Source organism: Macrobrachium nipponense, chromosome 26, assembly GCF_015104395.2.
Source record: "Macrobrachium nipponense isolate FS-2020 chromosome 26, ASM1510439v2, whole genome shotgun sequence".
Classification (NCBI taxonomy): domain Eukaryota; kingdom Metazoa; phylum Arthropoda; class Malacostraca; order Decapoda; family Palaemonidae; genus Macrobrachium; species Macrobrachium nipponense.
Window position 1 is genome coordinate 71,027,474 of NC_087215.1, and position 14,846 is coordinate 71,042,319.

The window sequence follows — 14,846 nt, forward strand, 5'->3', positions numbered from 1 at the left end:
ATATATATATATATATATATATATATATATATATATATATATATATATATATATGTATATATGTGTGTGTGTATGTGTGTGTGTGTGTGTGAGAGAGAGAGAGAGAGAGAGAGAGAGAGAGAGAGAGACTATCAAGGATGCAAGATTTAAATAGATACTAACAGTCAGGGAAGTTAAGAGTTGGTTTGAAATCATACCGTGTCACAAAGTTGGTTTGAAAACTACTGCAGCATAATCAATATTTTATTAACATAACGAAATATTAAACAATAAATAAATAATAACATTTGGCATGATCATAAGAGTTGGTCAGTAAGCATCTAAGACAAAAGAAGAGCGTCACGGCTGGGACTTGATTTTGATTGGCTTCTCGTGAGGATGAGTCATAACCAGGACAGTCAATGAACGAAGTCTATTCAGACTGATTTTTCCAAAGGGGTAAGTTTATGGCCTGAAAAGTCAATGATTTTTTTTTTTTTTTGGGGGGGGGGGGGTGGTTGGGATGGCATCATGAATATATACGCATCTGATTTGAATTTTTGGAAGCTGTCAGCTGCATGATAGCTGTCTAAAATGCATAGGAAAAGTTGCTCTTCTTTTAATCCTGGGGCATTCAGATGTGGCGAAGGCGCCTTTTAGCGATATTTCTTCTCAGCCTCCTCCAGGGATCTCTGGACGGCGTAAGACGAGGAACCAGATACTGAATAGTCACTGTGGGTAAAGAAAGGAGTGATATTAGTCTCGCTTGAACGTGATTCTACTTTTAAAATAGCTTGCTTTTGAGAGAGAGAGAGAGATGAGAGACGGGGGAGGAAGAGTTAGAGGGGAGAGAGAGGAGAGAGAGAACTTATTATTTACATTTGAGAGAAAAATAATTTTAATAATATCTAATTTAAGAGAGTTGTAATTAATGATGATCCCAGCTAACTGGGATCATCGTTTTGAATTTATAAGAGAGAGAGAGAGAGAGAGAGAGAGAGTATCATAATATACAGCTTAATTCATCCCGAAATTCATTTATACGGAAGCAAATAATCAAAGTAATGAAATAAAATGAAAAAGGCAAAGAAAACATAGTCGAACAAAAAACAAGGCATTATCCGACCTCCAGCTTACTAGGGGCACGTGCTAAAATCTACAGTCAAATAAAACGCTGTTTCGCCAACGAAAATTAAAATAAATACGATATACTCTATTAGAAATAAATGTTTTGTAATGTTTAGCGTGGATATTATTTTTCACACTGTCATTCTAATAAATAAATCATAGATATCCTATCCTAAAATTCCTGTATCTTTAACTCAACGCGAAACACCTTTTTCAGGAGTAGGCTTTCTCCCCGAGTAAGCGAAAAAAAAAAACAAAAAAAACTCACTCAGCGGTCTCTGCGTATCCTGTAGCAGTGGCGACATCTCCTTCCTTGGCCACGCCGAGGCTCGTGAGGACCAGAGCCAGCAGGATGCCGGCGATGACGATGAGCCCCAGCGTGGTCAGGGTCGACGTGCTGATGGTGACGCTCTGGTCGGTGGTGCCGAGGAAGAAGAGGCGGCCGTCAGCGCTCTTCTCCGACTTGGCGACTTCAGAGGCGGCGTGGCTGCTGACGGCGGCGAGGGCGAGGACGAAGATGGCGATAACTGCTGATGAATACAGTCAGAAATATACAAATAAAGAAAATAGATAAGTAAGTAAATAAAACAATGAATTACTAGGTAAATGAAAAAAAATGAAGTAGATAAAATATATCGATAAATAAATCCAATAAGTAATTTGATAAAGAAGATGAATAAATAAGTGAATAAATGCATGAATAAACAAGAGAAACAAATATGAATATATAAAACAATTAGCAAACAAGAACAATCTACTGTTTGCTTGGATGGTATGCCTATGTCTTTTAACGCCAAGAACCGGATAGAATAGTGGGGTTGAGAGTGAGCCCACACTGGGAGTCTGATGCGAGCGGCAGGGTTACAATACTAGAAAAAATCGAGGGAAACGCGCTCAAAATATGCATAAGCGTCATGAAATATTATAATAACCATAATTTTGTTCAATTAAATTCTGATATCCAAAGCGCTTAATAATTAGCAGAATACCTCGAGTTTATTAGCAAGGTATTTGATTAAATGTAATAATCTGGAACTCCCAACCTTCTTCAATGTCTCCTGAATGATATGATCTGTCCTTCTCCTCAATATTTCTACAAAGTTTTGCTTTATATACTTTTTGGGACATCTACTCCTACAGTTCAACAGGGTTCGATCGTCTTGGTGTCATATAGTATATATTCGTATATATGTATACATACATACATACATACATACACACACATACACGCGCGCACACACATACACACACATATATATATGTATATATATATATATATATATATATATATATATATATATATATATATATATAACTGCATGCAGTTATATTAGCGCAATTTTAAAAAACTTGTTATTTTAGCAAAAGAAAAATAGTTAACACACAAAATTATATGAGTTTTTTCAGTTATCAACATAACGGCAGTAGATCAGTTGCATTGAAGAGGAATATTGACACAAGAACAGCTAGAAACACAAGCAACTTGAATCATCCAAATACTTTCGTGGGAATGCCGATAACCATAATATAATGAAGCGTGAGTCAAATTGCTTCGCCAAAGTAAGACAATCCATCGGGGCTCGAAAGAGAATTCACAACACTTTGCACTTTTCGTACCCTTGGCAACCATGTCGACTAGTGTTGATCAACGTTCGAGAATCTCCAAAGAGAGAGGACGGCAGGGATGCTGCTGATCTGATTACTGCTGAAGCTGGAAGTGATCTGATGACACAGATGTAGATGCCAGCGCTTAAGTAGCGCCGAATTCTACGACAGCTGTTGCCATCATCAAGTATTGCTAAGATAGTCGTAATGTGGCGGGCTTGCAAGAATAGTTTCTCTAATTCTCTAATTTTGGCTTCGGAGTTCGCAGGACAGACAGGTGGCTGCTTGGCTGTGCTTGCTATGCTGGCGAATCTTAATGGAGATGAAACTGTCGTTTAGGAGGGAGAAAGCCTCTCCAGGTTTCTATTTCTGAGTCGAAGCAAACCTCAGAAGAGAAGAAATTGCTAATGAGCTTTCTAAATGGTCTCCTTTGGATTTGCAAGGATGCTGGTTAACTACGAGATTGCTATTAGATGCTCTGTTATTGTTGAAGGCCCGGGAGAGCAAAGCGATTTGCTTTATGATACTGATTTTTCTTGTAACTGTCTCTAAAAATCTATGCAATTCGCGATCCTCCCGACAAGTAGATTATTTTTGTTTGTGAAATTAGTTTTATAAATGATTTTGACTTAGTCGTGGCATCATACCCTAGTATATCAATGACCCCAGTTTGCTAAACCTCAGAGTGATAATTTACTCTACATAACTATTGCTAACAAGGTCTAATAGGTTGTTCATGTCAGCAATATCATTTTCGATTAATAATTGAATCCAGTTTGGTACATAGAAACTTAAGAAGTTGTTCGTTTCAGTTACTGACATAATCAAGAGAAGTATTTTGCACGTCTGCATCTCATTCCAATAAACAGTCCCATTTATCTTAAAAACTGTTTTAATATCATATTCTAAACAGATTGTGATGTTTATAGTTCAATCAACATTTCAACAAATTTGAGGCAGCCTTATTCCAGGGATGTAGCTGATGTAGTCAGCAATGTCAAAATGAATTCTATCTAATTTCTGATATGGGCACTTTTTAATAGATTTATCCTTCCTTTCCATTCATTCTCTCCCTCATTCTGTCTTTTTTCTGTCTGTTGGTTTTTCAATTCACTTCCGATGAAATAATTGGGGTTTGGGAAAATTCCTATAATGTTTTCGACCCGAAAAAAGCGCCACTAATATAATCCATGGAACATTCAAAAATTAGTAACCTTTCATATACTACCATTAACACACACGTACAAACACACACACACATGCACACATGAAATAAGATTATGTATAATTTTACGCTTCAAATAAAAAATTGAACATTGTTCGCTTAGCGTACGTTCATACTACACTTTTCCATTATTTCATTCATCTCTTTTTCCACTAACTGATTGATCATTCTTTATTGATTTATCAAGAACATTCATGTCCTATCCGAAAGGACTGATTCTTACTTTTTTACTATTCTTTGCGAGAAATTATATCTTCAATACCAAACTCAAGTTGACTACATTTATGCCACAAGGAGGATAATCCTTTTATTGATAAATGCTGAGTTATCGTAATGCTTATCATTACTACCCTAACTGAATTGAATTGAATTGATTCCTATATTCCAGCTATAATATACATACATATATTTACAAAAGACTTTGCGGAGAATATTGCACAAATATTCATACAATTTCGCTTTTATTAAATTTTCCTTGTATTTTAACAATTTACTTACATTTTTATCTTTTCATATGTTAATCTAATTTTTCTTTTCCAAGTGATCTCTTCTTTCTGCATTTTCCATTACCTTATGTTACCTTTTTCTATTGAACACTAAATACTGTAAAAGCTTGAATTTCAAGTCAGTGGCCCCTTTGGCGGGCCTTTTCCATATAAATAGGGTTCATCTTCTGAATAACAATAATGTCTATACTGTCGTATTCATGTTATTCCGAAGTTCACATGAACACGGGCGCGACATATGAGCAACATTAACATCATAAGAATGATATCCACTTTCAAAAGACTTGAAGTTTATATTTCATACTTTGAATTCTTTGATAAATTCTGTACCACTAATTAATTAAACGAATGATGTTTGTTAATATAAATACTAATAAAGTAAAAAGTCCTAAAGGGAATATTTGAAGGTATTTGAAGGCATAAATAACAACCCTTTTAGAGTAGAGAATGTGAATGTTAAAGCACATTTAGAAATTTACGTATAAAACTGCAAATTTTCTGATTTTCAGTTATATGAAACCGATTCAGCACTATAATTTACACTTTCCATAATCATATCTGATGCCCAAATCTTTTAGGTTTATGGTAATGTAAGAGAGGGTCGAGTCGGCAAGTCCTGAGCCTAGGGACATTACGTACCGTACCAATGGTCGGAACAAGTTACCTTCTTTCTGGTTATCAATGCTTGAAGGTTGGATGACGAACACAGAAAAAGGAATATATCAGTGCATATTATTATTATTATTATTATATTATTATTATTATTATTATTATTATTATTATTATTATTATTATTATTATTATTATTATTATTATTTCACCAATAACACATTTCCTCTTGTTGGAGAAACTTTAAAAATATTAAAAACTCGATACATATTATTATTATTATTATTATTTATTATTATTATTATTATTGAATTATTATTAGGATTATTATTATTATTATTATTATTGAAAAAGAAACCCACAAATTCAATTTGTAACTTGTTTACTTCTAAGTACTTAGAAGTAAATACTTAGAAGTAAACAAGTTACAAATTGAATTTGTGGGTTTCTTTTTCAATATTCAGAAGAAAACTGAAAGAAGTTTTTTGTTGGATTATTATTATTATTATTATTATTATTATTATTACTTATTATTATTCCTTTTCCTTTACTTGGGGTGGCTTTCAGAAATGTTAAAACCTCGGTACATATTATTATTATTATTCCACCAATAACCCGCATCCCTATTTTGGGTGGCTATAAAAAATGATTAGAAGAAGCTGTTCTCTCATTCATCCTATCATCATCAGCGACAAGGATTATCATCAGCATCATTAAATTTTCATTGATATAAGTTTGAATTACGCTGTTCATAATAGCCTCGTACGGATATTCATCGGACTTATATTATATATATATATATATATATATATATATATATATATATATATATATATATATATATATATATATATATTATATATATTATTATAGAATGTTCTATTATTATTATTATTATTATTTTTATTATTATTATTATTGATTATTATTATTAGTTTTTTTTTTTTTTTATTTTTTTTTTTTTTTTTTTTTTTTTTTTTTTTTGCTCTATCACAGTCCTCCAATTCGACTGGGTGGTATTTATAGTGTGGGGTTCCGGGTTGCATCCTGCCTCCTTAGGAGTCCATCACTTTTCTTACTATGTGTGCCGTTTCTAGGATCACACTCTTCTGCATGAGTCCTGGAGCTACTTCACCGTCTAGTTTTTCTAGATTCCTTTTCAGGGATCTTGGGATCGTGCCTAGTGCCCCTATGATTATGGGTACGATTTCCACTGGCATATCCCATATCCTTCTTATTTCTATTTTCAGATCTTGATACTTATCCATTTTTTCCCTCTCTTTCTCTTCAACTCTGGTGTCCCATGGTATTGCGACATCAATGAGTGATACTTTCTTCTTGACTTTGTCAATCAACGTCACGTCTGGTCTGTTTGCACGTATCATCCTATCCGTTCTGATACCATAGTCCCAGAGGATCTTTGCGTGATCGTTTTCTATCACTCCTTCAGGTTGGTGCTCGTACCACTTATTACTGCAAGGTAGCTGATGTTTCTTGCACAGGCTCCAGTGGAGGGCTTTTGCCACTGAATCATGCCTCTTTTTGTACTGGTTCTGTGCAAGTGCCGGGCATTCGCTTGCTATGTGGTTTATGGTTTCATTTTTCGTATTGCACTTCCTACATATGGGAGAGATGTTATTTCCGTCTATCGTTCTTTGAACATATCTGGTTCTTAGGGCCTGATCTTGTGCCGCTGTTATCATTCCTTCAGTTTCCTTCTTTAGCTCTCCCCTCTGTAGCCATTGCCATGTGTCATCGCTGGCTAGTTCTTTAGTCTGTCTCATGTATTGTCCGTGCATTGGTTTGTTGTGCCAGTCCTCTTTTCTGTCTGTCATTCTCCTGTCTCTGTATATTTCTGGGTCTTCGTCTACTTTTATTAGTCCTTCTTCCCATGCACTCTTTAGCCACTCGTCTTCACTGGTTTTCAGATATTGCCCCAGTGCTCTGTTCTCGATGTTGACGCAGTCCTCTATACTTAGTAGTCCTCTCCCTCCTTCCTTTCGTGTTATGTATAGTCTGTCCGTATTTGCTCTTGGGTGTAGTGCTTTGTGTATTGTCATATGTTTCCTGGTTTTCTGATCTATGGTGCGGAGTTCTGCCTTCGTCCATTCGACTATTCCTGCGCTGTATCTGATTACTGGCACTGCCCATGTGTTTATGGCTTTTATCATATTTCTGGCGTTGAGTTTTGACTTGAGTATCGCCTTGAGTCTCTGCATATATTCTTTCCTGTTCGTGTCCTTCATCTCTTGGTGTTTTATATCCCCTCCTTCCATTATTCCCAGGTATTTGTATCCTGTCTCATCTATGTGTTTGATGTTGCTCCCATCTGGTAGCTTATCCCTTCAGTTCTCGTTACTTTGCCTTTTTGTATGTTTACTAAGGCACATTTTTCTATTCCAAACTCCATCCTGATGTCCCCAGATACAATCCTTACAGTCTGGATTAGGGTATCTATTTCCTTGATGCTCTTACCATACAGCTTGATGTCGCCATGAACATCAGATGGTTGATTCTGTTGCCTCTTTTCTTGAGTTGGTACCCGGCATCCATCTTCTGTAGTACTTTTGTCATGGGAATCATGGCTACTACGAAGAGTAGTGGGGACAGTGAGTCGCCCTGGAAGATCCCTCTCCTGATATTAACCTCTGCTAGTCTTATTCCAGAGCTTGTAAGTATTGTATTCCAGTTGCGCATTGTATTTTTGAGGAAGCTGATGGGTGTTTTTCCTCTGCCCCATATATTTTCAGGCATTCTATTAGCCATGTGTGTGGTATCATGTCGAAGGCTTTCTTATAGTCTATCCATGCCATGCTTAGGTTGGTTTTCCTTCTCCTACTGTTCTTCATTACCATTTTGTCTATCAGGAGCTGGTCTTTTGTGCCCCTACACTTCCTTCTGCAGCCTTTCTGTTGGTGGGGGATGGTGTTTGTCTCCTCTAGGTAGTTGTATAGCCTTTCACTGATGATACCTGTTAGTAACTTCCACATTATTGGTAGGCAGGTGATAGGCCTGTAGTTACTGGCTATATTTCCCTTACTCTTGTCTTTTTGTACTAAGGATGTTCTTCCTGTGGTCATCCATTTGGGTGCTTGGTGATTTGAGATACAATGCTGGAGTTGTTCTGCTATTCGTGGGTGTAGGGCCTTGAAGTTTTTGAGCCAGTATCCATGGACTTCATCCGGACCTGGGGCTTTCCAGTTTGGCATTTTCTTTAGTTGGTGTCTGACTGTGTCTGTCGTGATGTCTGTGAATCTTTGTTTTATTCTCCCTGTTTCTTCTTCCTTGACTTCCTGGAGCCATGTTGCATGTTTGTTGTGTGATACCGGATTGCTCCATATGTTTTCCCAGAGTCTCTTACTTGGTTCGGCTTCAGGAATTTCTGGGTGGTTGTCTTCCCCTCTTAGTTGGCTGTATAGTCTTTTCTGGTTGGTTCCGAATAGTTTGTTCTGTTGGTATCCCTTATTCCTGTTCATGTACCGTTGGATCTTATGTGCTTTGGCCTTAAGCCTCTGTTTTACATCTTCTATTGTGTTGTTTAGTCCCCTCTCTTGTACTTTGTATTTCTCGTTGAGTTCCTCCCTTGTTTTCTTGCTTCTTAGCCTTAGCTGAAGGCACGGCAGTTTTGGCAGATTGTTTACCCCCAGGGTCCAGTTTGGCAAAGATGCATCTCAGAGGCCTGATTATTGAGACCCTGTGAATTTCCAGGTCGGCGTCCTGATCGCGAGAGGTCAACTTTTCCTTAATGTCTGCCGACTGGAAAGGGTTTGATCACGTACTCATTGCGCGTGCGCAAGCATGCGTGAGATGACGTTATTATTATTATTATTATTTTTAGTCTTATTTTATTATTATTATTATTATTATTATTATCTCTCGTCGAAAACTGGTAATTATAATGGATTCCTGAGAAAACAAAGCGATACTTAGCATTGGTTAACCGCAAAAGCAATTTTGTTGTACGACCCACGTACTATATTCGGGAACCTGTATATATAATACGTATTGTTTTGCTGGGAGACTGAGCGGCAATTTTCCTTTGGCTTTGGGATTCTAAAGTATTCCTAATGAACAGATTTGGACTCTTGCACGCCAAATAAATAAAGCATATGGCACAAGCGTATCTACTGTCTATAAGTATACTTATTCTACGATAGTGATGGATACAGACAGACAGATAGACGGACAGACAGTCAGACATCAAGACAGATGGCAACTCATGCAGACAAACTGATTCGTGTTTTCGGAACATATGATATTTTAAGCTTAAATGTCATTAATGAGTTATAGTAGACTTGTTGAAGAAAGTTTTTAATTTTCTTGGTGGTTTTATTCATGATTTATAAATATATTATAGATATATATATATATATATATTTATACATATGTATGTATTTAGTAGACTCGTTGAAGAAAGTTAATTTCTAATTCTTTGCTTGTTTTATACATGGATAATATATATATATATATATATATATATATATATATATATATATATATATATATATGGAATGGATGGATTTAAGATACAAAATAAGACTATATTTATTGTTCATGAACCAACTGGCAATAAGATCTATTTACTTAATTTATTCCGCGATTGATGATCTTACAATCAAAGCAACTCTTATTCAATTACTTCATAAATCAGACATTCGTTGCTTCAAAATAATTTTGAGTTCTTCGGTAGGTAACGATTAAGGAAGTTTCTTTTTGATCAGCTGTTATCTCTAGTTGCAGCAGAAAAGCTTTCGTCAAAAATCCAGGATGGAATTACTAACTATGACCTGTCAAGGTAAATTCATAACTCGTTTTTCTTCACTGTCTTTTATGAACTGATACTCATGAATTGTATTTTGTTGATGATAAGGATATGTATAGTTGGTGAAAAGAAAAATAGTTAGATGGACAAACAGAGAGAGAGAGAGAGAGAGAGAGAGAGGAGGAGGGAGAGGGAGATGGGGAAGGAGACCTGAGAGAGGGGAAGCGGGACGAGAGGAGGGAGGAGAGGAGGGGAGGGAGAGGGGGAGGAGATGAGCAGCGAGAGAGAGAGAGAGAGAGAGAGAGAGAGATTGTGTACGTGAGCGACACGTCTCTAATAGCAGAAGAAAGTAGAGTTTACCTTTATGACTCCTGAGCGTGACTCGAAAGATGGCGATAAACCCCTTTTGTTGTCAGTCGGACAAATTATGATTGTGGAACGTACTCGGACTGTGTATTCTTAACGTCATCTCACGCATGCTTGCGCACGCGCAATGAGTACGTGATCAAACCCTTTCCAGTCGGCAGACATTAAGGAAAAGTTGACCTCTCGCGATCGGGACGCCGACCTGGAAATTCACAGGGTCTCAATAATCAGGCCTCTGAGATGCATCTTTGCCAAACTGAGCCCTGGGGGTAAACAATCTGCCAAAACTGCCGTGCATTCAGCCAACAGGATTTGAAACAGCGCTCGAAAGAGAAAGTTGGAAACTGACGTTGTCATTCTTCGTCTATCAGCAAAGATTCGAGATGGGATGGGAATTATACTCTAGATTAATCTCTCGGACTTAACACGGTGCTTGACACCTGTGAAGTACAGCTGTTGTTATGGTATGCAAATTAGTAACTCGTAAGGCACTCCAGAGTCCGAAATAAATACTAGCGTACAGAGTCTGAAATAAGCACAATCAAAAGACAAACACGAGAGGAGTAAAGTGAATAACTGATGAATAACCCAATGTGCAATTAACTTCTGTATAAAGGTTTAATGAAACTTGACTTCTTCTTAGCGTAGACTTTAGTGCTTCTCTCTCTCTCTCTCTCTCTCTCTCTCTCTCCGCTCACCTGTTCTGAGAATGACAATCGTGGGAATTTCCTAGACTGTAGATTCGCTCTAAATTCAGCAACTGAAGTATGAATTTGGCAATTACAAAAACTTTGCTTTCTTTGGACATCCCTGTTAGACCCTTATTATGGAAAACGGCTGATTTGTGAAAACGTGCTATGCCATATATATATATATATATATATATAATATATATATATATTATATATATACTGTATATTTATATATATATATATATATATATATATATATATATATATATATATATATATATATATATATATGTATATATATACACACAGGTATATATATATATATATATATATATATATATATATATATATATATATATATATATATATATGTGTGTGTGTGTGTGTGTGTTTTTGTGCGAGTGAGCAAGAAATATTTCGGGTGTATACCTATGTAACACTTGCAATCGGATAGAATTTTCCGTAGTAAACAAAACTGTAACACCGGCGTCTAAAGAAAAATCTATTCTAGATGTTAACCTGCCTTAATGAGAGAGAGAGAGAGAGAGAGAGAGAGAGAGAGAGAGAGAGAGAGAGAGAGAGAGAGAGAGTAGTAAACATATCTGCACGTTACAGTTCCCGAAGAAATGCTTAGAAAGTTTTTCTTACACTTGTTCGAAAATTGTCATATTCTCAAACCATGACTATACTCCGTCTCTCTCTCTCTCTCTCTCTCTCTCTCTCTCTCTCTCTCTCTCTCTCCGTGCTAATGAGGATGACACATTTGAAGGACTTTTCCCACGTTAATGAGGATGGACATATGTATAAGGGAAAGTCACACTCTGGTGAGAAGATGCATGTACTCCATTTTGATACATCTCTCTCTCTCTCTCTCTCTCTCTCTCTCCTCTCTCTCTCTTCTCCGCTCTCTCTCTCTCTCTCTCTCTACTCTGAGATTAATATTTTCATAGATTTTAAGTACACATATTTCATTCTGATTGCATAGTTTCTCTCTCTCTCTCTCTCTCTCTCTCTCTCTCTCTCTCTCTCTCTCTCTCTCTCTCTCTCGATATTTTGAGGTTGAAATTTTAGTAGATTGTTATAAGTACATATATTTCATTTTAGATACATAGTTCTCTCTCTCTCTCTCTCTCTCTCTCTCTCTCTCTCTCTCTCTCTCTCTCTCTCTCTCTATTTTGAGCTTACAATTTCAATAGATTATAAGAGTATAGTGCCCATATGAACTTTTAAAATTGGTCATTACCTCGTCAGTTAAACAACTTCGGAGATAAACCTCCGACATTTTACTGGCTACTTCAGGAGCAAAAGCCCGTGCTGGCATAAGGCCACTTCAGTCAACAACGAATCATGAACCACGGTGTTTGGCTATCAGTGCCATGAGAGTAACTTTTCGTCCTATTTTTGACCAATTTTTCTTCATATTTTTCTCATTCTTAGATACGGCAAAAGCGGGAGGATAAAAAATGAAAGGGTGTGTTTTTTTTTTTTTTGTCACCAGATTCTTCCGTCAATTTTTTGTTGTCTTTAGATATGGCAGAGAAGACATCAAAAGAAAAGGGGTTATCTCCCTTTCGCTACTTCTTCGTGGTTTGTGGTTTGTTGGTCTCCTCGTTAGATGCGCAGAGAGAAATGAATGAAAAAAAAAAATTCGAAAGGGGTTGAAGAAAGGTGTTTATTTGTTTGTCAGTCTGTTTTTTTATTTACTGTTTGTTTCATAAGAAACCAATACAGAAATGAATGAAGGATTATATTTGCTTGTTTGTGGCCTCACTCTTTGTTTCATATAAAAAAAAACGAATGCAAGAATGAAGTATCTGAAGTATCGTATTTGTCTGTTTGTGACCTTCATTTTACTGTTTGTTTCATAAGAAACGAAAACAAGAATGAATGGAGTATTATATTTGTTTATTTGTGGTCAACCTTTTACTGTTTGTTTCGGAAAAAAACAACCAAAAATGAATTAAATATATTTGTTTGTTGTCTACATATTTACTGTTTGTTTCATAAGAAACAAATGCAAAAATAAATGACATATTAGATTTGTTTCTTTGTGAACCACCTTCTACTGTTTGTCTGAGAATAACGAACAAAAAATGAACTAAATATATTTGTTTGTGGTCCACCTTTTACTGCTTGTTTCAGAAAAAATAACCAAAAATACTATTAAAAAAATCATTAGTTAAAAAATATGTCATTGCTAATTTGCCTCATCGGGTATATCAGAAAGAATTCATTTGAAAGGTAAGTAAGGACGGCGTTTGAATAGCTTTTAATCTTTTGAAGAAGAAGAAGAAGAAGAAGAAGAAGAAGAAATTCGCCAGGAATATTCCAGAAGCATTAATTATGGGAAAGAGAAGGCGGCTCCACACGAATCACCATGAGAGAGAGAGAGAGAGAGAGAGAGAGAGAGAGAGAGAACAACTCTGATTATGAGTGAAAATAGCACATCCTACTTTCTATCTTTTCTCTTTGCACCCTTAGCATTGGTTTAGATACTTTCTACGTGCTAAAATTAGTTCTTGTTTAATAATGTTACATATGGGTATATATATATATATATATATATATATATATATATAAATAATTCGTATATATATATATATATATATAGAATTATATATATATATATATATATTATATATCTATATATATATATATAAATACACCCATACGTAACATATATATATATATATATATATATAATATATATATATATATATATATATATATATATATATAAAGGTTTTGCAACGGGGAAAATGAAATGCGAGAGAGCCAAGAACTTTCGGTCTAGCACGACCCTTTACTTAGGCACGACTGATCATACAGACCAAAAACATAGTAAAAGTAGGCTTAGTATCCAAACTGACATTACAAGATTAGCAATAATTTCGATCTTGTAGTGTCATTTTGGATACTAAGCCTACTTTTACTATGTTTTAAGTCTGTATGATCAGTCATGCCTAAGTAAAGGGTCGTGCTAAACCGAAAGTGCTTGGCTCTCTCGCCTTCCATTTTCCTCCGTGGCAAAACATTTATTTTTAAATAGCATCACGTATTATATACTTCGTGATCAAGTTATTCATATATATTTATCATATATCTATATATATATATATGTCTATTATATATATATATATATATTATATATATATATAAAACAAAGACAGACGGGATTAGACTATAATAACAGTGACACAGTGTTCAGGAAGAGAAATGTGAAAAATCACTATTAATAAACAAACTAATAAAAAAAGCAAGGCTGAAGAAGCAGAAAGAAAAGTAATAATAATAAAAATAATAATAGTAATAATAATACTAATAACACCGATCCCACGTAGGGGAAACAGAAGGCAATAACGGATCCGGTGTACTATTCAGTACACGTAATAGGTTGCCGAAATCACGAGGTCTCATCAGGGAACCACAGTAGTACTACAGCCGAAGGGAAGTAGGTGAATGGACCAGCAATCATTCAGGTTCGCGAGGAAATGAGTAAACAGCCGTAATGGGTGACATTGTTATTTTTGTTAGGTTGCAGGAGAATGTACATATACTTACATACACACACACTTATTTGTATATATATATATATATATACATATATATATATTATATATCATTATGTTTTTATAGATATGTCTGTATAAATGTGTTTCAGGTTATGTATATAATGTTATATATGTATATAATATATATATATATATATATATATATATACATGAATATATATATTTATATATATAATAATACACACACACACACACACACACATATATATATATATATATAGTATATTATATATATATATATATATATATATATATATATGCATGTATGCATATACGGATGCACGTGCATGTATGCACAACTCCTTATGTATATAATACACATTTGTATATATTTATATATTTATATATATATATATATATATATATAATAAATATATGATATATATGTATTATATATATATA

General features: G+C 35.1%; 1 protein-coding gene across 2 annotated transcripts; it reads right to left on the minus strand.

Moving 5' to 3' along the window:
- Positions 1 to 228: 228 nt before the first annotated feature.
- Positions 229 to 2,844, minus strand: LOC135199868 (uncharacterized). 2 transcript variants are annotated; one of them, XM_064228003.1, is made up of 3 exons: positions 2,725 to 2,844; positions 1,376 to 1,634; positions 229 to 711 (listed from the first exon to the last, which is right to left on the minus strand). In XM_064228003.1, the coding sequence occupies exons 1-3, from the start codon at positions 2,735 to 2,737 to the stop codon at positions 636 to 638; spliced, it is 348 nt and encodes a 115-aa protein (XP_064084073.1). In that variant the 5' UTR covers positions 2,738 to 2,844; the 3' UTR covers positions 229 to 635. The 2 variants fall into 2 exon arrangements, with proteins under 2 accessions (XP_064084073.1, XP_064084072.1); XM_064228002.1 differs by having other exon boundaries at positions 1,376 to 1,637; positions 2,725 to 2,839.
- Positions 2,845 to 14,846: the final 12,002 nt, after the last annotated feature.